This window comes from Chaetodon auriga, chromosome 12 (genome assembly GCF_051107435.1).
Source record: "Chaetodon auriga isolate fChaAug3 chromosome 12, fChaAug3.hap1, whole genome shotgun sequence".
Lineage (NCBI taxonomy): Eukaryota > Metazoa > Chordata > Actinopteri > Chaetodontiformes > Chaetodontidae > Chaetodon > Chaetodon auriga.
The window spans coordinates 7981013-8005958 of NC_135085.1; the positions used below are offsets into that span (position 1 = coordinate 7981013).

Here is a 24946-nt window from a genome sequence, read left to right on the forward strand (position 1 = left end):
GGTGAACAAATGAGTGAGGATAATTCACACAGACAATGACAAAATTACATTTATTCCATATATCTTTTCAACACCTCTGCATGAAAGCAAATGCACCAAAATAAAGCAACAGAAACTCCACCTCTCCCTCTGCTACAAGCTTACAAAACTTACAGTATCAAGAGACCTCCAGATAAAGCAAAGGGAGGGGATTCCAAATAAATGATTTACTCAGTAATAAAGTGAAAACAGTTTTGCATAAGGTTCCCTGGGGGCAAAGGCACAGTCACAAGCATCGCCTACACCACGTTTATCCTCACAGAAGCCAGCCTAAATCGAACAAGCTCAGTTTTCATTTGGAGTGAGGGGGCTGGCTTTGTGAGGTGAAGCCAAGATCAGCTGAAGACAAAACAATGAACGTAGCATTACTTCATTATAAAGAGCCAGCTGTTTTTCTCCTTGCACAGAGTATACGGTCTTTGCAGCATAAGGAATTTTTACAAACTTGAGGGAGAGAATGGCAACAAGGCACGAAGTGTCGCGAGCTGACAGACATACAGTACATAACACACAACACATAAAGATAGCAAGGCTTTAGAGGTCCATATACAGTATGCATTTATATATGTGTAACAACTAAACAGAATGTGTGCATAGCAGAGAGGATAAATAGTTGCAGTATGACTCTACAGGAGGCAATGTAGCAAAATAAAAGGCTCCAAGACCACTTCACTGGTGATTGTCAACAAAAAGAATGTCCACTGTGTAGATACATCAACTAAACAGCAGCAGTGCTAAATTACTATTCTACAGACAGTGATCCCTTGTTTTCAACATGTCACAATACAAACTTAATAACAATAAAAAAATAATAATAATATGGAATGTTTCCCTCGCGGTTACCAGGAACAGAGGAAGCAGGGACAGGATGGACTGAGATCTTCAGGCACTTAGAGAAGAAACATACAGCAGAGGTAAACATTAGTGCAAAGTCATTTTCAAGGCAGAGGAATGATTCAGCACGTGAGAGTAAAAAAACAAAACCACGGCGTGGGAAGAGTAAAGGCAGAGGAGGAGGCACAGTGTGCTGATCACATCGTTGGCTCCACGGCGCTGGAGGTGAAGTGCAAGCAGAGGGTGTGTCTGCAGAAGATGCAGAGAGGCAGTAGATTCCAGTGCATGTCTGTCTTTGGTGTCTTGTATAGTTAATGGCTACAGAGAGGACAGAAGGCTGAGATAAAGGACATGAACTGTTAAAGTCTGCCTCTTCTTGGAAATTAACCTGTTGAGTGCTGTGAGATTTTGGTTCCTGCCAACTCAGATGTCAGGGAGGAAGCACTGATCTTGAATTCTTTTTTTGTTACCAATTGATAATATAGTCTAAAAATAAAAAAATAAAAAGAAAGAAACAAATTATAGATCAATACTTCCACGCTTACACACTTGAGTAATATTGGCCCTGGTAATACATTGCCACAGCACAGTGCAGCTCTGTAACTGGTCCTGAGTCAGTGGAGTCTGTGTGCATGTGTGTGTTTGGGGGTGATTGGGCATTGGTCTTTTCTATTGGTCAGCGCTAGTTAGGGGCACCAGCTGTGGAGTCTCCACATGCGAACTTTTCTGTCCTGGGTGTGACATTTCATTGGGCATCACCTGTGCACCATTACTGTCCACAGCCACCTCAGCAGCCTGCCGCTCACACAGACTCCCGAGCAGCTGAGCTGTTCTGAACACTGAGGCGTGACCCGCAGGCTGCAGGGACTGGACCTTCGGCAGGTTCTGCAGGGTCCGCAGCATCTCAGCAGACACAATAGGCAAATGCTGCTCCTGGATCAAGCTGGTGCTGGCAGGCCGCAGGACGGTGTCGCGCTGGCCTGACGGTCTGGGAGTGGACCTGGTCCTCTGGGTAGCTGGGGCTCGGGCAGAGCTGGATGACGTTTTCTTCTGAGGTGGGTGTGAATCTTCCTCCTCCACCGATTGGTCACTAGAAGGTATTGTGCTGTCATCAGAGTCATCACTCACACCCTCGTCATTGCCACTATTTTCGTCGTAATCTTCTTCCTCTTTGGTGCCATCTCCATCTGTGATATAAATCATGTCTTTGGGCAGAGAAGTGAACTGATAGACGAGACGCTGGCCTTCAACCTTATTCAGTATGCCTCTCTGGTAGTAGTACCTACATGAGCACAAAGGTTCAGCATTAGCAAAGCAAACCATGCACCTACACACTTTTCCCTCTATGAAAGACATGACGATGTTGAGGTTTAACTCTTGAGCAGCCTTAGCTCTCTTTTTGGAGTGTACCTGAGTGCTCTGCCCATCGTCTCATAATTCATATCTGGCTTGTTCTTGTGTTTGCCCCAGAGTCTGGCCACAGCTTTTGAGTTGACCAACTTGAAGATTCCTGCATGAGGATTAGTCCATTTAATGTAACGTGGGCAGACCTGTCGGTCCTGCAACAACTCCATGAGGAACTGCCACAGGTACAGCGTGTTTCCTCCTGCAGAACAAACACAGGAAACATGATGGAAGCCGAAAGACAAAGAAACATGGAAAATTACTTTTGTAGAAACTGTGTTGCGAAAGTGACTGATCCCCTGTATCCCCTGTCTTCATCTATCCGTCAAAGTAATGGCCTTTTGTCATTCAGTCATACACATGAGCCGGTTATGAAAATGCTTCTTACAATTTCATTGAGGCATGACAGAATGAGCCACGTTCTCACACATTACTCAGCTGGAGCTAAATAGAACAGTGGTGAATGAAAAAGTTGGGATATCAAGAAAGAAGAGTGTCCTGCTTTCTCAGAGGCTGAATTAGTGACAGTACACAAGCACACAATGACAACACATTAAGATGGACATTTGATTCCTTATTGCTTGCATGCTGTATCGTTTTTGTGGGACATTCATTCATTCATTTCCCATAAAAATATAAAGAACCTTTTTCACAATATAAGAAGAAAAAATTTTTTGAAAATATCTTAAATTTGGCTCATACTGGCTCAGTCAGGTATTATTCACCTGGTTGTTTCTTTGTGTATAAGAGATCAGAATTGAGTAATGAATTACAGCTGCTCTTCAGCAGCGTGCACCGACTGCAGCTGTAGCCTCTACGTTACTCTGAGGAGTTTATGGTTATGTTACTAGGTCTGACGACTGAGATTGCGGTGGTGACTTACTGTAAAGGTGACTCTGGCACTTACCCAGAAATGACACCAACATGTAAAATTATCACACTGATGTAATGAGGTGCTTGTCTGATAAGATAAGATATGCCTTTATTAATCCCCCGCCAGGGAAATTTGGGCATTAAAGGCAGCAGCAATAGTAGCAGGAAAATAAAAGGAGACATAGAAAAGAACAAATTGCACATGGTGCACTATTGTGCACGAGATAAACACATATGTAACAGTAGAAAAATACATCTATATGCATAAGCTCGGTACGAAAAGAAAAAATATGGAATATTGAAGAAAATATGTAATATTACATGGATGTAATAGCAGGATGTTGAGACATAAAATCACACTGTATGTAAATGTTGTGCTACATTAAAACAATGCTAGAGTTGAAGCGTCTGACAGCAGTTGGAATGAAGGACCTGCAGGTTCAGGGGCTTTAACTCATTTGGTTATGTGCGACAATACCTTTGTTGTATTTGTCCTTCTTCACTATAATGTCTGGTGTGGGAGACTCTGCCCTTCTATGTCGAGGTTTTCTCCCTGAGAAGATGGAGAATAAAAGCAGGTCATTCACAAGATATTTAATATAATTACACAAGCCATAATTTAGTTTCAGATCAGCTGACAACCCAGAAAGTGACTGACCTCTCTTTTTGGACTGCAGCTGTGCAGCAGGCCTCTTTGTGTGCAGCGACTGCCACTGCGACTGGTCGACAGCTCCCACAACCCCCTCTGCCGACACAGTCACCTGGGTAACAGGAGTAGTGATGACATCACCCAGTGACGGTAAGAAGGTCTGGGCTGCAGGGGGCATAAACAGATTTAATGAAAGAGAACAGCACTGTGACCACCAGGTCTAAAAATAACATCTCACAGTCACACATGTCCTACATCAAAAACGAGAAGCGGCGAGGTTTTACTGGGGCATCTTGTGGTGTTATCTCAGATGTGTGTGTGTGTGTGTGTTTGTGCTCACAGTAGTGTTGCTCCAGGGAGAGGCCGTCAGGACAGTCCATATTGAGAAGAGAGTCCGCAGCAACAAGTGTCTCCATAGTCTCTTCCTCTCCACTTTCACATGGCTCCACTACAGACCGCAGAGAAGGGAGTAACATACACAAACATTTTTAGCAGGCAGAGGAGGGCGTCAATGTGATGAAGCACCATGATATATCAGGCATTTCACTTGCTGGATGAGCCTGTACAGACACTCCTGAGTGGTTACTTTATCCATTAACATTTTCTATGTTGCTTTTCCTGGTGTACATGAATCATGTGGCATAAAACTACAGATGTCCATATTACCAAAGCTTGTTGTGAGCAACACAAAAAAAGTCAAAGCACCGTCTCTGAAATGCCAGACATTTATGAGACATGAGGCAGTGGTTCTCAACCTTTTTTGTCTGACGTGCCCCAACAGCCCTAACGGATGCGTTCAAGTACCCCTTCATTGTCTCATTGCCTCAATAGATGGGATGGGCTTTCCTGTAATTGTTCCATCGTAATTCACCAAAGAGAGAAGTGCAACTGAGATGGATCTGCTGCTGCTGCTGCACATGTGAACTCATACAAGACAGTGACCCAGTACTTGTCAGTGTTTCTGCTTTTTTTTTTTTTTTTTCTCATGCACTTCATGTCACTGCACTTGGAGTGGCAGCAACTGGGTGATACATGCATTTATCCATTAGTTTTAGCTATCAATGTTGAATTTTCTGCTTATTTGCTGTCTAGTTTTCACTGTCTCAATGGCAAAATTTGGGGTTGAGGTGTTACAGCTGGTCCCGTGCAGCTGATCTACTGTAGCTGAAACATTACTGATTATTGTGGCAACAGATGTACTAGACAACTCAAACTTACTACCCCACAATCTTTCCACGTGCCCACTGGTAACTGCAGGGGTACGCTGGTTGGGAATAACTGCACCAGAGGTCAGAGAGATGGTGTTTCTGTTTGTTGCAGTTTTTTAATATGGTTTGGGTGAACTAACCCTTTAATGATGACTGAGCAGCAGTGTTATAAGTTATTTGTCTTTGGCTCCAAACAGCAAAGAGTGACCTATTTTTTTACTTCACGCACTAAACTTCGGAACAGTGCAGTTAGATATATACTAACTCATGTTTCACAGCTGATACAGAGCTGCTGCCTCCAGACAAACAAGAGCAGCTAACATTACTGCATGACTTTGTCTTCACACATTTACTCATCACACATCTCGGCAAATCTGAGTCCTTGAGGCGAATGTTTATCAAAGCCGTTTGCGCGCATTTATTCACGTGATGTGAACAGGCTGCCAGGTAGCTCGAAAACATGAACTAGCTAACAGCTGTTTGTCGTGGCCTCAAACACTTTCTGCCGCCGAGAAAAGCAGCGAAACTAGACGCCATGTTTAAAGAAACGCAGCGGGTCAGTCGCTCTCTCGAAACGGCTGTCGTTTTGAAGTAAACAGCCCACAACTTCCTGCGAGGGTTGCTTTGTTGCAGTTACTGTTAGCTACGTTCACCGAGCCTCGCCGTGCCCGACTGCCACTGCTCCCTCCAACCTGAATGTCGGAAAAACAGCCCCGTACAGTGATGTAACTTACTTTTAATGTCCAGCACTGGCGAGGAACAAGCTATAGCATATGTGCTGTAGCCTGAATTGACCACGTCTACATCCTAATGTGATTCATTAACTGTCTTTCCCAGGCGCAAGCCAGGAATGTTTTGTTTCACTTCCTGAATTTTTGCGGAGGGTGGTCCATGTGCGAGAGTTCGCGACTGCGCATGCGCAGGCCCAGGCTTTCTGTGATACCTGATGTGACCTGATTTTGCAAGACTTGAATTAAACCTGACAAAAGTTAGATCGTTCAGTGACCCTTAAAAAAAAGGCGTGTGCGTGTGTGTGTGTGTGTGTGCGCGCGTGTGTTTTGTATGTGCTGACCTTTGAGCAGCTGCTGGTGATCCTCCTGTGTATGTGACTGTTCACACGCTAGACCTGCATATGAGAGCAGGTGTGGATGGGGTACCTGCTCCACAATCACGGCAGGGTAATCTGAGAAACCCCCCAGCTGCAACACACAGAAAGAAAATTCACTATCAATTCACCGTTCGTCAGATTCCTCAGAATTTCGTGCTGCGTCACATGTCGGCTCATTCAAGAGAAATTCATCACAGCTTAACATTGACTTACCTGTGACATGTTAATATGGTCGCTGGCAAAGTCAAAGATGAGCTCTGACTGCTGAAGCATGGCTGAATATCCCAAACCCACACACGGACTTAACTGCATGAAACCAACATCACAGCTTTCCTCTGAAGACTGGTAATAACTGCGCAGGTCTGATGTGGCTTTGTGTCCAGATGGATGCTGGTCAGGTCTTCAGATGAACAGCAACTGACTGTCAACAGGTCTGCCAGAGAGCTTCTCTCAGCATAGGATGCGGGTCGGTCTCGTTCCATGCAGCACAATTCAGCAGTGGCAGAGTGATGCGAGTATACCAATTGACCAGAGGCACAGAGGCGTCACAGGAAACTCATGTTCACTCGCTCTGCTTCGACTCTCGGTGAGGAAGTGGGGGCTGCTAAACTGTCCTGTGGTCTGACTGAACCTGCCAGAGAAGAACAGAGAAAGCAGAGCACGTGTGTGTTGGTGGTGGTTGGAGAGCCGTTAGAAGCTGAACACACAGTGAGAGCAGCACACCTGCAGTGTATATCAGGTGGTAACCGGTCTGACTTTTTTAATAAAATGTCCAAATAGAGAAGTGCGGTCACTGTGATCTGAGAGGCAGAGGAAACAGTACAGTTTGCTTCCCTCGCTCATATATCTCATTCTGTTGCTCTTATCATGCTTCTAAAAGAGGCTAAACCAGCAACAGGAAGGAAGCGTTTGCTCTGCAATGTGTGCCTGGGCTGTTGTGTGTGTGTGTGTGTGTGTGTGTGTGAGTGTGAGTGTGTGTGTGTGTGAGCATATGTAGGAGTAGGGGGAGGCAGCTGGCGTTGAACTTGAAACATCATGTCTTTACACAATGTTCAAGGTTTCAGGGGCGTTACACACACATTTCTTACAACATGACTGTGACGGAGACCTTCAGGATAAAGCTACAAAGCCAGCTCCTCTTCTGTGCTCCCCCTTAATCACTTGGTCCCAGTCCTTTCTCCTATTTTCCTGACCGTCCCTGCTCCTCTGCCCTTCATTTTGAAGCGTTTCTGAGGTTAAAGTTAACCGTCCGGTGAATTCAATATCCTCTGCTGCTGCTCTACAGCAGCTTAACCCTCATAACTGTCTGAAATGTAAGTTGTAAACACTGTTGGCACACCTGCACTCACCTTCAGCTCCTTTCTGTCGAAGATCACGTCTGCATTGTGCGTTTTGCACACACAATAAATTTCCTGCTGTGAACAAATCGCTTCCAAGGAATTAAATATAATCATTGAGCTCCTACATTTTAATCCCATTAATCCTCAGTTTGGTTGAAACCGTCTTGATAAGTCTCACAGTTCCTAGTTTTTTATACCCCAGCTGCCAAGGAGAGGGAGAATGTGACTCCGCTGCTTTGTCTTTATGCGTGTGTGTGTGCTTGTGTGTGTGTGTGATAGAGGCACAACATGTTTGGGTCAGTTATCACACAGGAAGCACAGCACAGTTAGGAGGCACCGCTTCCTGAGTTCCTGTGCCAGACCGCTGCCAACATCTCTGCCAGCAATGGCCTTCTCATTTTCGACTTCCTCTGATGTGAGCAGTTGTTTGGTGCTCAATGATTTTACGTAGGACGTGAGCGAAACAGAGCAGAGTTTACTTCTCAAAGCAGTGCAAGATTTTCGAGGGAGAGCGAGGAGAAATAGTCCTTTTTATGAATAATGTTACATGTGATGTGTGCAAAGCTTGATTATAGGCAGAGAAGGAGGAGGATTGTTTTAAAGCAAAAAAAAAAAAAGAAGTAAAAAAAGAAATCAGGAATTCTGTGGTTTCAGCCTCTTAAATTTGAATTTTCACTGGTTTTCTTTGTCTTCTATGATAGAAAGTTGAATATACTTGTTTTGGATTGTTGGTCAGACCTCAGTTTGAGCTCTGGGGAAATGTGATGGGTATTTTTTTGTCAAAATAATCAGTGGAGATATATATTTGATCTAAATCAGATATGTTTATAAAGAAACTAAACTAAATGACCTGATTTATTTTTTAATGTACTTTCTGTCTTGAACTTGTAGTGCAGGTTGATCATACTTAACTCACAGCCACGTTCCACTTCCTACCTTGTAAATCAGGCTCTGGGTGTACATCGTGGCAAGGTGCCACGCTTATTGTAGTGTCAGTGAAATGAAGCACGACACACGCTGAATGCAGCTTACATTTTGTGCTTCACAGAGACGGAGACGACCAGAGCTCGCTGACAAAATGTCTGTGTTTGTGCCGTTTCTCTTTCTTTGAGTGGCAGCCACCACTGCCTGCCATTGTGCCATGCGTACATGTTCATTGTGAGTGTGCCCTGCAGCCTGCCACTTCTATACAGAACAGCACAGAGCCTGTGTTCATCAGTACTCTGGTCACATAGGTTCGTCTCTGTGGCCTCAGCACTGGGATCTGAGTCTGTGAAGTGGTTGCCAGGCCCCTAAGGACACTGATAAGCCCCCATAACATTCATTCCCCAGTTTGCGAGCGTGTGTGTGTGTGTGTGTGTGTGTGTGTGTGAGAGAGAGAGAGGGAGTCAGCGACAGAGATAGAGAGCGCGGTTGTGTTTGACAGAAAGTGGCGGAGAGTGTGTATGTGTGAACTAGGCCAGGCTGATAACAGTATGGCAAGTGAGGGAGCAGCTGATAAGCCCCTCTTGTTGCTTGGGGTAACCGGGCCTTGTTAAATGAACACAGTGAAATATGGTGTGTGTGTGTGTGTGTGTGTGTGTGTGTGTGTGTGTGAGTGAGTTTGTGTGCATGGAGAAAGGAGGAGATTGGGAATCGGGGAATGTTGGAGGTGGTCACAACACACCTCTGTTTTTACAACCTTCCTGGTGTGCATATGCGTGTGTGTGTGTGTGTGTGTGTGTGGTTTAGCTGCTTTTCAAAGTGAATCACACATTGCTATTTTTTAATAAACATTTCTAGCCAAGAGTTTGAACTGCGTCAAACAGCCACGCTGAGAAACTCACACGCTCTGAAAAACACTTTCACTTTCCCTTCAGCATGTGTCATGCAACATGTTGCCACCCAGAGACTTACTAGCATGTTTTTTCTTTTGTTGTGTGAAGTATTTGCCTGTTAAACAGAATAAGAAACGTTGAGCTTACCTTGTGTTTATAGCTTGTGTCTGTATGTGGCAGAGCAGCAGCTGCCTGGGGGATCCAGAAGAGAAGCGGAAATTGTTCTCATCCCTTTTGGCAAACAGAGAGCCTTCATCTGCTTACAGACCTGGGATCAGTGTCCTTCTGCAAATTTCTACTCACCAAGGAGAGTGCCACACAGACTGTAGATCAGAGATCGTGATGTTTTTTTTTTTTCTTCTTCTTCCCTTCAGCCCTTCTCAGTTATTGCTTCCTCTTTTCTCTTTTCTTTTTTTTTTTTTCTTTTCCAGAGAACTGCCCCCCCTGTGAGTTCTGATTGGTTACCTGTGTTGTGACTCAAGGTAACCCATGGTGATCATTGTCAGTGTGGAGCAAATGTAAACACGGGCGTATTTGCAATGTAAAGCAGCAGAGAGCCAAGCAACCATCCGCAAACAGCCGAGTGGTTTATATGAGGGTGGACAGCCAGTGGAAGTGTGTGATGATCCCGCTAAATATCTCATTAAATCATTATGTCCGCTTCAACTGCATGAAAAAGAATTTTCACTTTTATCAAGTTCTATCTGATGCTTCGTACAGTTAATGTTAACATATAAAGCAAATGTCAATATAGGCTGAAAAATACAGACAAAAATATGGACACAGACCAAAAAAAGGCTTGCAGATGCTACACAGAGGACAGGCATATAAAGTAAGAGAGAACTCTGTCTTCATCTAGTCCCTGATGCTCCCTAGTGGCAAAACTCTGCACCGACACCCCCCACGACAAGTCTGAACAGCTCCTCTACTTCCTTTTTAATAAACAAAAAGTGGTGTTTACATTGCCGTCCATCCCAGAGTGTTGTTCAGTGATACTCTGTAGTGCACACTATGTGATCACTGACACCGCTGTTCTCTGGAAATCCTCAGCTCTCTCATGAGACTTGGGCCCTCTGCAGCCAGGCACACTGCCTCTGTATACTGTCCCTGCTGCGATGGTTGCATAAGTACCCTGTCTGTGAACTTCATATGAGAGACATTAGCCTGTTGTGCATAGCTGTCATATGTTCAGTAACGACATCGATGGAACGTGGAGAGTGACACATTCTTTGACAGTACTGACTGTTAAATATTTTCTTTGCTTCATTTAATCACATTGAAGGGCGTGAGATGATCTGTGAGGAGAAGCTGATCAAGATTCTCACGGGATAGATGAGAAGAAACAAATCAAATAGTATTCATAAATGTCATAGTCACTTGTTTATTACGAATGTAACTTTTGAGTATTTTAACCTTTAAATCTTTCAAATCTGTGCAAGGAAAAGCATTTTTTATTTATTATTCTACCTCTCATCTAATCCATATTCATACCATATCAGTGGGTTGAGTTGGACAGATAAGGCAGAATAAACAAATCAAGCCCCCCCCCCCCCCCCCCCCCCCTTCATACCTTCTTTTTTTTTTTTGGTCTTTTTTTTCCTCACAATTCTTCAACAGCAGGCAGCTTCAAGTATGTGCTGGTTTGGCTCAGAAATAAGGTTAACTCCCATAATGTTTTGATAAAGTAGCAGCGGGTAGGGTTTTATCGTTACAATATGTGTGTACATGTGTGCAGCAGACGGAGGGTCGTATTGTTTCTGAAAAAATATCAATTATTATAATGTAATTTTTAAATTAAGTAATTCAAAGAACCCCTAAATGAATTACAATCATTATTTTTAAATTGTCTAATATCAAAAACAAGTCTTAATCTTGTTGAGCTTGCACACATACGTGCATACTGTGTAAAGTGGAAACGATAAGGGACCATATGAAAATTATTAGAGGGGTCAGAAAAGGGGCAGGATGTTGTCATTTTCTTTTGGCTGAAAGTCTGACTTTTATTATTTTTCTCATCCTGAATTTATATTTAGCCTCCCTCTGTAATATGATTAATAGTTATTTTAAAAAGCCAACTTCCACTTGTGACATAATGTTACACTTTGTCATATACCACACATTCATTAATGTGTTCACTGATGTCGCACATCCATTTGAAAACAAGGTTTCAATCAATTATGGCTTTTTATTTCTTACATTTTTATACAGTTGATTCATTGATTAGCTGATTGACGGAAAATTTTGACGAGCTCTTAAAAGTCATTACGAGCAGCCATGTTAAAAACTCTCTCCTTCCAGCTTATCAAATGTATCATTTGTTGCAGCCCTAAAACTACGCGTCTTTTTCATTTTCACACCTTTTTCACTTCAGCGACAAACTGCAAACATCTGCACATTTTACCTGACATAAGCCACGTTTGTCAGCTGTCATGTCTGCGGTATTGGCACTGACCGACCTGCACAGCATATGTCTGTGGCTGATAAATCATTCTTTATCTTGTACTCTGGCCCCGTGGATTTGTCATCATGCTGTCAGACAAGCACTAAAGGGGAAGTTTGCTAACAGTGTGGGACTGTGACTCCAAGTTTGAATGTCCCCTGATGTAGAACTGAAGGGGAAATAGATGAAAGAAATGTGATCAGTGTCTGTACGTCAGTGTGATAAATTCCTTCTGCCGGCCGCGTCTGCTCTCCTTATGCTGCTTCTACTGCTGCACAGTGTGTGTGTGTGTGTGTGTGTGCGCGTTGTTCATGCACTTGCTCAAGTGTGTGACATTTATACATATGTGAAAGTGAGTGATGAGTCGCGTTTCTGTACGATTTATCAACCATTTCTTGAAGTGTGAAATCAATGGTGTGCGACCAAAAGCTGCACATCAAATTAGAACGAAATTGCAGGAGGCAGTTTTCATGCACGTGCACTCTCGCAGACATATGGACCGCTGATACAGAGACTCCAGCTCACATACCTTTTTGTTTTGTGTTCTCACAGACAGCATGTCAGCCTTAGTTTGAGCTTGGTTCAACATTTTTCCCTTGAAGTACTTCCATGGCTGAAGTACTCGCATACACACGCACACTCACTTTCATGCTCGTAATGCAGACATGTTTTCTTTGTTCTTCCCAAATGTTGGTAGAAGCTATTCCAGACTGAAAGCACTCCTCCTCGTGCTATCAATCCAGAATAAATATTCTAAAACTAAGACAGAAGCCAGCGAGTCTTATACATAAAGAATTGTGCATATGCTTTTAAATTATTACATTTCTGTCAGCCGCAGTGTATTCAGGTGAGATCAAAAGACAGGGGCGGCAGCCAAAGACGGTAGAGGAAAGTCCTGAATAACAGAGAAAGCTTTATGTGTCTAAGCTTTGTGTTTGCATACTCAAGTCTCCAAGGTGCTGTTTGTCATGCAGGGCTTTTCAATATGCACCAAAAGGTTAAGAAAAGGCACAACTACTGCCTCTCAAATATTCGAAAATCACGTCAAACATCATGTTCACACAGTTGCGGCTAATTGTTTTTGAATGCCGTTTTGCTGGCACATGTCTGCCAAACACGCTGAGTAAATATGCAAAATGGCGGATTGGTCGGGTAGAAAAACATGAAAGAATGTTTGGAGACAGAGAAAGCAGAGAGGGGCCAATCCAGATCTGTTCACGCCCCAGCCCCTGAGACCCAGAACCCAAAACTATGAACCCTCCAATCACGCCATGCTCCAGCGCGTTGTGCTGGCATCTGAAACTGTGAGGAGAAGAAGACAAAATGTGCGCATTGGTATGTGTGGCTCAGTTTGTGCATTTTGGTGTGTGTGTGTGTGTGTGTACGCACTTAAAGGGACTCACAGGCTCAGTGTTTCACCCAGATTTCAGTGCATTCAATGAGGGAAATGTTTGCCAGGCTAACGTGATAAGTCTATTAAAAGTTTAATAGTTTTTATTGCTGAATGAGGCACTTTCTCTCATTAACCTTTTGACAGCCATCTGCGGCAGGATTTCATCTCTGTTGACTCAGTGGGTCTCTACAGCGGCCTGCTGGAGCATGATGTTCGCTGTGGAGGGGATTCCTGCTCTAAGTTGTCCTCCATTAACAATGTTGGAGTCTAGATGGAACGTGACAGCAGCATGGAAGAAGAAAACAAGTTAAAAGGAATCTTATGAAGCACTAGTAGGCAGATTTTATTACCTTTGGACAGAGCCAGGCAAGCCGTTCCCGCCTTTTTCCAGTCTTCAAGCTAAACTCAGCTAATTGGCTGCTGGCGGTAACGTAGTTATCGTACAGTGGCATCAATCTTGTCATGTGATTCTCAGCTAGAGAGCGGCTAAGCTTCTTCTGTCAATCTGTCCCTTTAATGGAAGATGACCTGCTGAATCTGGTAAGTGTTAGCATGATTACAACAGTTGTGGCTGCTTCCTAAATGACCATAAATCAAGCCTGCTGGGGCCAATAAATGGTCTTCATTTCAAACAGAAGTTTGCTTAGAGCAAAATATACTATTCAAAATTGGTCTTTGCTCTAATTATGTTTTGATTTGTTCACTTTCTATGACTGACGTACATCAGTGATACCTCTCTTGGGAGTCAAAAAGGAAATAATCAAGGGAGGAATGTACCGCACGTGACTTCTTTTACTTAAGGCTGCTTTCAGCACCGGTGGGTTTGGTTTAATGTCAAACCACACTCAATTGTTTGAAACCATGTTGGAAAAACAGATGCGGAGAGGTTATGAAGAGGAGCTGGGGACAGGAATGCAGAGAAAAAGGGAGGGAAGGGAAGGGAAGGGAAGGGAAGCTATGGCAGAGGACAGAAAAGAGGTGAAAAACAAGGAAAAGCAGTCGCAAAAAGAGAGTGAAGGCAAGTAGAGAGGATGAAGAGACGAGCCGAGGAGGGGTGGTGAGAGATCACAGGACAGAGAGCTTCTTTGACGGCTAATGTGACATGCGTGACACTGGTTTAGCCTGAAGGAACATTCCCAGGTCAGAGCTCTGTGTGTGTGTGTGTGTGTGTGTGTGTGTGTGTGTGTGTTTGCAGTGAAGAAGTGGGGAGAAAAATAAAGAGATCACAGTAATGTTCTGTGTTAGCATTCGCCATCACATGATGCCGCCTGCCGTCACACTTAAATCAAACCTTACACACAAACACTCACACACACACACACGCACACGAACACGCACGCACACACACACACATACACATACACACTCAGCCAGGCTACAGTAACAGGCAATACTTAAACATTCACAGTCATAAATGATTATGAGCGTGTGTCTGAAGGGGCAATGGCGAGAAAATTGATGCTTTTCTTAAATGAAGTACTCAACAGGCTAGTTTCTTGTTTACGTTATTCATTATTTTCTTTATTGCAAAAAGAAACCCCTACAACTTGTCATACTAGCTAAGGAAGGGAGTTATATTAAGATAATATTGAGTAAGTACACAAAACGCGCAAAGCCTCAAGAACAGGCCCAAAATTGAACAGTATAATACAATAGCTGAATGATCAAACAGCTGATACGCAACATCAGTAGTTCAATAACTAGAGGAAAAGTGACACACACACACACAATACATTGAGCGGGACTAATGTAACAAGTGATAAAATATGCAAAATGCTCAATACATACGTACACATCAAAGGAAATACATAACAAGATAAAATAAAAGAGCATTAGATTGACCGTCTAAACTCTTCCAAGCTGCTGCAGTGTGGTCGCAACACCAAACCCAGCGTCACACTCCAAATGTCGTCCATACAATGCAGAACATATTGCAAGATTCATACCGTCAGAGTAACATTCACTATCCAGGCTGCAGGCCCGATGAGCTGTCTTTGCTAAGCCACCCATGACCCCCCCCACCCCACCCCACCCCAATTTTTACACTACACTTGTGCTGAACTTTGCCCCACTGCTCAGTTCTTGATATTTGGCGTCATTCACTCCACTTTGCACGTGTTCCATATTTCTCACCTGCTAACCGAGAATACAGCTTTTGAAGTGCTTTGATGTGTGCTTCTTCCTGGACAGGGAGAGCGTGCAGCGGTCCATATATCATGTGCTCAGAGTTTTGGGTTAGAAGGAATTTGGTTTTCCTGATTTCCAAAAGAACGTCTGTAAAAGTTGAAGGTGACTGCATGTGATGTTGTAGATGAGACGAGAATTGGCACTTATCCTCATTCAGTCACCTATACTTCAATATTTAGGTTTTTTTGTCCTCATAAATCCTCCTTTCTTGCTTCCAAGCCCCTCCTCAGGCTGTAGTGGACTTGTTGGTCATGCGGGAGTTGCTCTGGTCGGAGGCTCGTTCGGTGACTTTCAGCTTCATGCACAACTGCTTCTCATCCATCAGCATCTCCGCCGGTAGGCACCAGCAGCACAGGCAGGACTAGAGGAGGAAAAAAAAGGAATGTGAGGTGCATGCTGAGAGAATCGTTTGAGTGAGTGCGCACGGGTTATTCACAGCTTGGTAAAAGCGAGTGGTTCCTTTTCTTTTTTAAAAAAATTGCCGTAAAGGTAGTTTGAAATTGAAAAACGTGCTGATTTGCTGAGAGTTACATCAAAAAAATCAATACCACTCTCATGTCTGTACTGTAAATATGAAGCTGGAGCCAGTAGCCCATTAGGTTAGCTTAGCACAATCACCTTAAAACCCCAATCTGTTGTTATTATATAGACTATATAAAGATAATCACATGTAACATGTTATTTAGCGGATGTTGCTCCCTTCAGACAGAGCCTGACCTGATGTTTCCTTCTGTTTCCAGTCTTTATGCTAACCTAAGCTAACGGCTGCTAGCTGTAGCTTCATATTAATCATATTAAAATGAGAGTTTTCATCAATTCTCTTACGTGATTTTTGTCATAAAGCATACGTGTATTTCCCAAAATGTCAAACAAGTTCTTTAAGATGTTTTCACTTTGCATGTGGCGTATGTTAATGATGAGGTTGCGCCTTACCCTGAAGCAGCTCTTGAAGCGCTTGCTGACCATGTAGAGGGCGATCGGGTTTATGCAGGAGTTGACTGATGCCATGTTGATGCCAATGTAGTCCAACACCAAAAAGAAACTGAAGGGGTTACAGAAACACATTGATCTTCTGCCGCTCCCCTTCTGGAGGGGGATTCATTTTTCTATGAAATTATCTAGTCTACACTCTATTTTGCTGTGTGCTGTGGGACGTGTATTTTCTTCCATACCTGAGCAGTTCGCAGCGGTTTGGATCTCTCTCATCATAGATGGTGAGCTTCAGGATACGGCTGAGGTGGAGAGGCAGCCAGCACAGAGCGAAGACCAGAACCAGACAGAACACTGTCTTGGCCACCTCCCTTCGCTGAACACACACAAACACACATAAATCACTGTATAGCAGTAACAGATTGTACTGACAGTTTTGGCCCAAAAAGCTCCATGGTGAAATTCATATCATTTGAAACAAAGTGTTTTCATAAAGTGTCAAGTTAGGCTGGATTAAAGCTGCTGGTAAAAAGTAATAGTGTATTTTTTACAACTCTAAACACTCAATATGAAGAGAGTCATCAGTCAAATCATTAAGAGGAAAGCCATCATTGAACCTGTTTGAGGTGGTCACTGAGAGCAATCTGAACGCCGTTCTTCTTCCTCAGCATCTCACAGGTCATCAGGGTGTAGAAAATAGCAGTGCAGGCCAACGGCAGGCAGAAATATACACCAAACAGCCACCAGTCCTTTGCTGATTTATAAAACTACACAGAGAAATTTGAGAACAGCACAAACATCTGTGAGAGAGAGCTAGAAGTGAAAGGTGAAACATGTCAGAAGTAAATGTAATGGAGCGTATTCCCACTCTGGCCTGGACCAGAGAGAGACACTCAAGGGTGTGTCTCAAATTCAGACTGGTTGACTTGTGTTTAAAAATCAATTTATCACAGTATGTCAGTAGAAATGAAACTGCTGTTGTTTTAAGGTTGATGGAACACACGTGAACACACATGCACAGCAAGAGAGTGATGGCTCCTGTGATAAACCATTTTCTAAATGACAACACTTCATTGTCCGTAGACACCCCGATCTAGCCAGGAAGCTTCCACACTATGGCTGTGAGTTCATGTGCTTTTAGACAAGTACGCACATCTCACAAATACACATATCAGCATGTGTGCTAACATCTGCATGTCCATGTGTGTCAGGGTGCATTCTATGTGCATGTGCAACGTTCCCAGCTGTGTCAACACGTTATTTTTCTCCACACTGAATTCTATTCCTCTGAGGTTTCCTTGTGTCAGAGCTCACCCTCATAAAGCCAGTTTTCTGCATGGGGTGCAGCAAACAGATCCTCAAGTGTTCTCCTTTATAGTCCATGGTGATCATGTCGAAGGCTATTGCCTCTGGCACAGCCAGGATGATGGATAGTATCCAGATCAGTGCAATTTCGATAGCCATCCATTTTGGAACTCCAATCCCTTTGATACGGCTCCACGAGGCCACAGCACGATACCTGGAAGATCAAACACGTGCATTCAATTAACCAACAAATGAACAAGAGTCAAAGGAGAAGTTGGACGTTTTGGAAAACACACTGAGACCTGAGAAGATCAATACCACTCTCATGTCTGTTAGCTTAACTTAGCTAACCATCCCTCTACAACGTGCTGCTTTTATGCTTCAGTTTTTATACTGATTAAACACACAACGTATAATATGTGATTTAATAAGCTTTAGAAGTGCCCTGCTTCCTGTTTCTGTGCTAACCTAAGCTAACTGTCTCCTGCTGCCTCGTATTTATCAATCTTTGCAATGAGAAAGCGAATGAGCGTGTTTTTTTTTAAATTATTTCATCTTTTTGTGTCAGTTTAGCAGATGTCCTGTCTGAATGACTGTCAAAATCTTAACAGGGTCTATGTTGTGTAGTATTTTATCCTATAGTATGACACATCCCTCTATCACACTGCAGTAACATCTCACATCATGTATGTGAAAATAACTTAACTGTAAGATGTGCACTCCTTATCCCAAGCTCGGTCAGGTCAGGTCAAAGTCACTGCTGTCACAGTGTTTCTATAATCTCTGACTATTGATACAGTGTGAGATGAAGGGTGAGTTTGGCTTGTCCATTGGTTGTGGCCAGGTTTACCTGTCAATGCTCAAAGCGCACAGACTCAGCACTGTGATCCCCACTGAGGCTTTCTGGACAAATGGCACCAGCTTGCACAGAGTCACCCCAAAAGGCCAGTCCTCGGCCAGGAGCTGGAGAGAGACACAGAGGAAGAAAGAGCCGGTGACTGAGTTAAACCATGACAAGGAGTGAAGCAAAATGCCTGGTCTCACGTTGTTTCCCCCCCCTCAGACATCCAGTGTTGACCGGATACGCATGATGACCCTGAACTTATGAGTGTCAGTGAACATTCAGAGCATTGTTTTTTTAACCTGTCAGGTTTAATGTTTTCAGTCTTTTCTTGACAGCCAAAAGTCCTCTTGTTGGCCTCAAGGCACCAGCGAGGTGTTCGGTAGCTCAAAGCTCTGCTAAACTTGTACAATATGGGAATTTTCATGTCTGCATGTCTGCATGTGCGACTGGAATGTGAGTGGGAATCAATTGGAATCATATGTGGCCCTGCATCTGCCCATACCACCCTGTTTGTACTGTCTCTGCTCTGGTATGCAACAGCGTCCAGTTGTTTTAACATGCTTGCCCCCTTACCCAAATATACAGACACTATGGCCTTCTTTCTCTCTCCCATGCACACACACACACACACACACACACACACACACACACACACACACTGAGCTAAACAGACAATAACATGCCAGAGACAGAGGGGGATATAGAGGGGCTCAGGGTCCAGTAAAGTAATAACATGTAAAAACTACTTGGAAGCTCCCTTTCAAGAGTGTGTATTGGTGTGCTCACATGTGCGCGTGTGTTAGGAAAAGGGTGTGTGTCTGCAGGAGAATTTTAAGTCCAATAAGCAGCAAAGTATTTGCATATTACCTTCAAATGTTATTGTAATAAACTTAAAATGGATGTTGCAACAAAAATTTATTGAAAAGCGAAGGGAGTTTGGAATTAACTGGAAATAAAAACACTGTTCAGCAGACAATCATCATTATAAACCTGCTGCGAGGCCTGTATGGAATAGACGTGTTAGTCAGTCATATTCTGCACCTTGACTCACCTTGTAAACGTTGATGGGAATGCCGATGATGATGTGCAGCAGGTCTCCGAGTGCCAGGCTGGCGATCAGGATGTTGGGCCCGTTACGCATGCACTTATTCTTATAGATGATTCTCAGCAGAGTGGAGTTACCAATGATACCCACAACAAACACGAGGCAGGACACCACTGTGTTGATGTACTTGAAGGTGTCTCGGATTTCCGTGGGTCCGGTGCACATGGGAGGAAGCCGGCGGCGGGGCATAGTGATGTTTGGCCTCACTGGACCCTGCACATCTCTCTCTACTAGCCCAAGTCTCTGGGTCACGGTAAGAGGTCCCTGGGACTCTTGTTCTTTGGGCTCCAGCTGCCCGCTTGCCACAAGGGTGTGAACTGCTAGCAGGAGTAACTCCAAGCAGAGGAGATGAGTCTTCATCCTGGCGTTTGGTTATAAATGTAGCTTTTTACTGATCGTTTAACTGATTGTCTTTGAGGGCCTGGGACACAAAGAAAGTAGTGTATTCAGGCCAGTTATCTGACTACAGGGATATTATTATATTATACAACAACCTCATGGTCTCGTGGCGATATTAGGCTCCAGGATTTATTATATCACTTTAGCTCGCTCGGCTATCATCTCCGTAAAAACTCAAGATGTAGTGCACACAAAGTGTTCGTTGGTGATGCACAGCAGAAGTTCTATGAAGACAATAAGGTTTAAAATGACAAGTTGAACCAATTTAACACAGTTATGTTATTTTGACAGTGTCTTGCAGTTTTTTTCCAAGCAAGACAAGTTCAGAGAGAAACATTAATAAACCTGAGGAGGAAATTTCTTTTCTCTTGTCTTTTCTTTTTTTCTTTTTTACAAAGAGAAAAGTTTCGGGCCCGTACACAACCCCAATTTTCATACCGTCACTGTCACTGCCGATGAAACTTTCACTTACCTAACTCCTAAATGAGGTAGAAATCCTCCAGTATTTGTGCCTCCTAGACTCTCAATCTCAGGACAGAGGAAAGTTCCCAAAGTGGATGCTTGCTGTTCCTGCAGTGACAGTCATCTCCAGCAGCAGCAGCTGTCCTCTCTGTCACGGGAGTCAAAGTGAACCAGGTCCAGATCTGTGGTCCAGAGGCTCCAGACGGCTCCTCTGTTCGTTCACTCCTCTGCAGTACTGGCTGCGGAGTCTCAGCATACACAGTCTCAAGAGTCTGCTCAGTTGATCCCTGCCCTCCAACCCCTCCTTCTCTTATGTAGAGCAGGGGGTGGAGGAGGACAGGCAGGATGTTCCCAAGTTATTCAGTGTTCATCAAAGTGTCTTCGCTTTAGAGGAAAGTGGGGAAAATCTGCTCATAAGCAGTTATAGGTTCTTGTTGGTGAGTTTTTAGTGCCTCATTTTATTATTATTATACATTTTATCTCCTCATGGCATCATCCATAAATATTCTTACTGAATTGATCATTGCTGTTTTATTTGTCCAGTTAAAGTGTTTCAGTTTGAGCCTGTTGTTCTCTCTCCTTAAGACAGCGAAACACAAACTGCAGTTGATATTGAGCTTGTTCATTCAATCCGCATCCATGGCAGTCCTATCACTTGGACCTTGTCAAGCAGCCAGTGTGCAGTCAAAGTGAAGATAATTACACGATGTTCGCCAAGCTGTTACTCCCTAAAGGAAAAGTACATGCTGCCAATTGTTATCTGCATTTAGGGGGGGTGGGGGGTGAGCAATCCATCCAGTAGTTGAAACATTAAAGTCGGGGGACTGCCAAAGTCAGCACGATGCATCATCTGAGGGCCATGAATGTCTGTATGAACTGTCATTTGTGGATCACAGACTGTTTGATAATGAAGAATTTACCACGAGAAAACTCCATGTTGTAAAAATATCCATGTTCATTTCAGTGAGTTTGGTAAAAATGAACAAATAGGACAGTGTGACAACTCGCTTTGTTTTGAACCAGCGGTATTGTTTGCACTTAATAAAACCATGTTTCCCATGAAATCTCTTGTCACAGGGGTGATGTTTCTCCTTCTCCATCCCCCTCCTCACACTGCTGTCACTCCTTCCACTCTGTACTGTAAAGCAATTCTCCGGTCACATATAGTACCAAACAAACAGTCTTTCAGCGAGTCTCTTATTTGTTTTACATTTACACTGCTGTACATTAATGACCTGACATCCATCTCTTGCACTGTCTAGACCACACCTGTATTGGCCCAGGGTTGAGCCTCCCTGTGAGCCTCAGATTTTCTGACAAGAGTTATATTGAGGCCAGCCGGCCATCAGCACCAGATGTGTTTCTCTGCTGATAGATTACCATCTCAGCGGAGCCTTAGGAACTTCTATTGAGCAGACTCCATCTGTTCTTCTACTGTTTGTCTGCTGCCTGCACACTTCAGCAAGAGAGTTCAAGAGAAAGAGGCTTATCTTTGTTCAGGTAGAGCTCTCCTCACTAAAACTGCCCAGTCTGCTTTCGTGCCAGATCTAAGAGGATTTGTTGTGCGTGGTCGCAGAAGTGGACCCAGTGCATGTGCGGTGTTCCCGTCCTAATACCTCTGTCCATGTTACAAGCTTGTTTCTGTGTCTCACTTTTGTGTCTTGTCCTTCTTCCCACTTCAGCTAATGTGATAAACTTCGGGACAGTATGGCAATTATTAGGTGGTTGGATCGGGTCGGAACACAGGAAGGACATTGTAATATTGATGATGTCAAATCATCTAAAGATGACTAATCTACAGTTACAAGAAATTTCACTTGTAATTTGAAGTCTTTACTGTCACACAGCTGAATTGTAAATCATGAAGATGGATGGATGTGGATATTGAATTATTGCAAAGGGATTGTCAGTAGACATTCCTGCCTCAAGAGCTCAGCATGCGCTGTACAGGGTAAACCTGTATATGTTGTATCACGCTTCCTCACATGGGCTAAGTACCAGTGGTGGAATGGAAGTACTAAAAGGCTGCGCTTGAGCACAAATTTGAAGTACTTCTGTCTTACTGTATACCTTTCCCTTCTGCTCCACTGCAGTTCTGAGATATTGTACTTTTTACTTTGACTCCATTTATTTGACAGCTGTATTTGCTAGTTGGTTTACAAATTAAGATTCTGCCTACACAACATGTAACCAAGCTATAGTTGTCGGTTAAATTTCCCAACATTATATCAAGTAGTTAAAAATAGCACCACCTAGAAAAACTGCAACATTAAAATGCTGCAGTACTTCCTCATTAATGCATCAGAAATAATGATAATAATAATAGATGTGTTCTTGTGATCAGAATGACCTTTATCAGACGCTGTTGGGTGAAAACAACCGAGCCCTCTATGTGACTACTGAGCAAACTCTGTACACTGTTGAAGGCCAAGAGCTCCAAGAAAATTCCACTTGTGGAAAATTTCTTTGTGTAACTGCTATTTCCAAGGTCAATATTGGAGCTTTGTTTGGATAAAGGATTCGGTTTGGATGCCAAAATTTCCCACCGTTTCAGAGAGCTGAGTGATAACCTGTGACTGGAAACATCTTTTAGTACTGTCAGCTGAGTGAAATTCATTTCTACTTCATCATTTATTGAGCTTGTTGTCAGTTTATTCCCAGAGTTTTTAAGATTAAGAGATCAGAAACTTTCTCTCATGCCCGTTCACCCTTCATCAACATTTTCAACATTTGTGTTGCCTCTCCTGCTCGCTGCTGCTGCTTGCAGCCATGTTCATGTTTGAAGCTTGGAAATCTGCAACATGCCATGTGATGGCGAAGCTATCACAATATCACGCCTGAGATGTGAGGAGCAGTAGGCGAGCCTTGTGAGTAGGGACCCGGTCCTCTGGCTGAGGTTCAAGTACCCGAGGCAACAGGCATCAAACAATGAATCCCTACATGACTTATTAACTGTAATGAAGAAATGTTGTCTCTTGGGAATCATCATGAATGAAAAAACACACCGAATTCCAAGTCAAAGCAGGAATGTTGACTTGGAGTGAGAGGGATTCAACAGAGTTTACAGTACAATGGCAACAAAAAACCTAACTTGGTTATTATTTTGAATTTTGCTCAAAACCTCATACTGTATAAATACATAAAGACAGCAAGCAATAAATATCTCCTCATAAGCTTTTTTTGAATCTTTGAAATATATCTTTTGGCATCACAACATATTCTCACTCTCAATTCATCACATCGCTTGGTCAGGACCCCTTGGCGTCGCTTTTTAAGGCACTGGGTGCCCCTTTAGTGTCATTTCTCAATGCGCGGAGCTCTGCAGTCAGCTTAGCAGTAACACATTTACAACATCCAAACAGAAATATCCAGCTTTCAAAATAACTGCTGAAAACGATAATAAACACGTGGTTAACAATGTGAAACAATCACACTTTGGATGGATAAGAATTAGAAATTCACTAATTGCGTTACAGTTAATAATCCCAGTAATGCACCGTTACTTCAGCAGTTTGTGGCTCAGGCTGTTTGCATTCTTGCTGGTAGTTTGATGGAGTGTTCATATCAGACTGGTCCAGCACTAATCAGCAGGCTTGGTGCAGAGCCTGTAGGAGGGGGGATGCTGTGTGCTACCACCAGAAGAACATCAGCTGACTCCAAAGCTGTCTTCCTTACATGTTGTGTGTTGTTAGCTGCATGGCTTGCTAATGTTGCTAACAGGTAAATCACATTCAGGAATCAGGTGGTTTAGTTCACAACTGGATGGTGAGGGATTGGATGTCTTGCGGTCACTGGGGTTAATGTAGATCTATGTCTTGATGGTCTTGATAGAGTCATGTAATTGCTTTTAAATGTTTGATGTGTATTTTATTGATTAGATTTTTCAGTTCAGTGCTAACTCAGTGCACAAGTTCATGATCTTTTGCTTTGAAGGAAGGTCAGTCAACAGTGGGTAAAAAAAACGAGCTGTCACTCAAACTCAGGCTTTACTATCTCCCATATTGGTGACTTTACTGCTCCTGTCTGGCTGTGACTGATGTCCCAATAAACAGACTGAATATCTGAAGCAAAGAGGGGCCCACTCTCTCCTCTTGTGTTTTTTATGGGAGCATTTCCTCTGTGCTGTGTGGAGAGCCCACCAATGTCTTCAAGCTGGTTTCTTTAAAAGCAGAAAATCATCCTCAGATATTCCCAATCAGGCAAGGACAAAGGGCTGACTTGTTTTGAACAAGCAGGGATTCATTGCCTTCGGTGTCAACAAGAGGGCACCTTACCTAACACGCAATACACCCTCAGAGCTCGCTCTGTCAGAAGCAGGACACACTGACTTTACAGCTGAATTATGCCCACCGGTGTGTTGCTATGTATCCTGTGTGTGTGTGTCCTTGTCTCCAAGAGTCAGAACGGGCTGATTGGCCTTTGCCCTAAAGCCTTGTGAACTGGGTGGTGGGTAGAGAGTAATTAGCTGCCATTTTATTGTCCCTATAAAAAAAGTGTCCACTGCTCGAGTCCTTTCTTCACTCTATCAATCCTTTGTTCTCTTCAAGTGCCTCTGTCCTTTGATTTTCACACGTTGTATTTGCAAATTCAAAAAAACTTCTTTATTTAT

The 24946-nt window shown here is 43.4% G+C and overlaps 2 protein-coding genes across 6 annotated transcripts; both read right to left on the bottom strand.

Annotated features, from left to right (window-relative positions):
• Positions 1–27: 27 nt before the first annotated feature.
• LOC143329872 (ETS-related transcription factor Elf-1-like) lies at positions 28–9645 on the bottom strand. Of its 5 annotated transcripts, XM_076745997.1 has the most exons (9): positions 9576–9633; positions 9420–9464; positions 6329–6746; positions 6080–6206; positions 4140–4247; positions 3809–3964; positions 3629–3703; positions 2284–2479; positions 28–2155 (listed from the first exon to the last, which is right to left on the bottom strand). In XM_076745997.1, exons 3-9 carry the CDS (start codon positions 6425–6427, stop codon positions 1543–1545), a joined length of 1374 nt encoding a protein of 457 aa, XP_076602112.1. In that variant the 5' UTR covers positions 6428–6746; positions 9420–9464; positions 9576–9633; the 3' UTR covers positions 28–1542. The 5 variants fall into 5 exon arrangements, with proteins under 5 accessions (XP_076602112.1, XP_076602110.1, XP_076602111.1 ...); XM_076745995.1 differs by having other exon boundaries at positions 9420–9645; XM_076745996.1 differs by lacking the exons at positions 9420–9464; positions 9576–9633 and adding an exon at positions 7465–7668.
• Positions 9646–15154: 5509 nt separating this feature from the next.
• ednrba (endothelin receptor Ba) lies at positions 15155–20552 on the bottom strand. The gene is made up of 8 exons (XM_076745245.1): positions 20348–20552; positions 19423–19897; positions 18378–18490; positions 17537–17741; positions 16840–16989; positions 16465–16598; positions 16226–16334; positions 15155–15653 (listed from the first exon to the last, which is right to left on the bottom strand). The coding sequence occupies exons 2-8, from the start codon at positions 19834–19836 to the stop codon at positions 15519–15521; spliced, it is 1260 nt and encodes a 419-aa protein (XP_076601360.1). The 5' UTR covers positions 19837–19897; positions 20348–20552; the 3' UTR covers positions 15155–15518.
• Positions 20553–24946: the final 4394 nt, after the last annotated feature.

Bases quoted from the DNA above. Each gene is read 5' to 3' on its own strand.
- LOC143329872 (XM_076745995.1), bottom strand. From the start codon at position 6,427: ATGCAGTTAAGTCCGTGTGTGGGTTTGGGATATTCAGCCATGCTTCAG. The intron at 4,248-6,079 runs GTCAGCACATAC...TGCGGTCTGTAG, and splicing joins TCACCAGCAGCTGCTCAAAG to TGGAGCCATGTGAAAGTGGA. The intron at 3,704-3,808 runs GTCAGTCACTTT...CCATCTTCTCAG, and splicing joins GCTGCAGTCCAAAAAGAGAG to GGAGAAAACCTCGACATAGA.
- ednrba (XM_076745245.1), bottom strand. From the start codon at position 19,836: ATGAAGACTCATCTCCTCTGCTTGGAGTTACTCCTGCTAGCAGTTCAC. The intron at 18,491-19,422 runs GTGAGTCAAGGT...GTCTCTCTCCAG, and splicing joins TTCCCATCAACGTTTACAAG to CTCCTGGCCGAGGACTGGCC. The intron at 16,335-16,464 runs GTATGGAAGAAA...TAACCCCTTCAG, and splicing joins AACCGCTGCGAACTGCTCAG to TTTCTTTTTGGTGTTGGACT.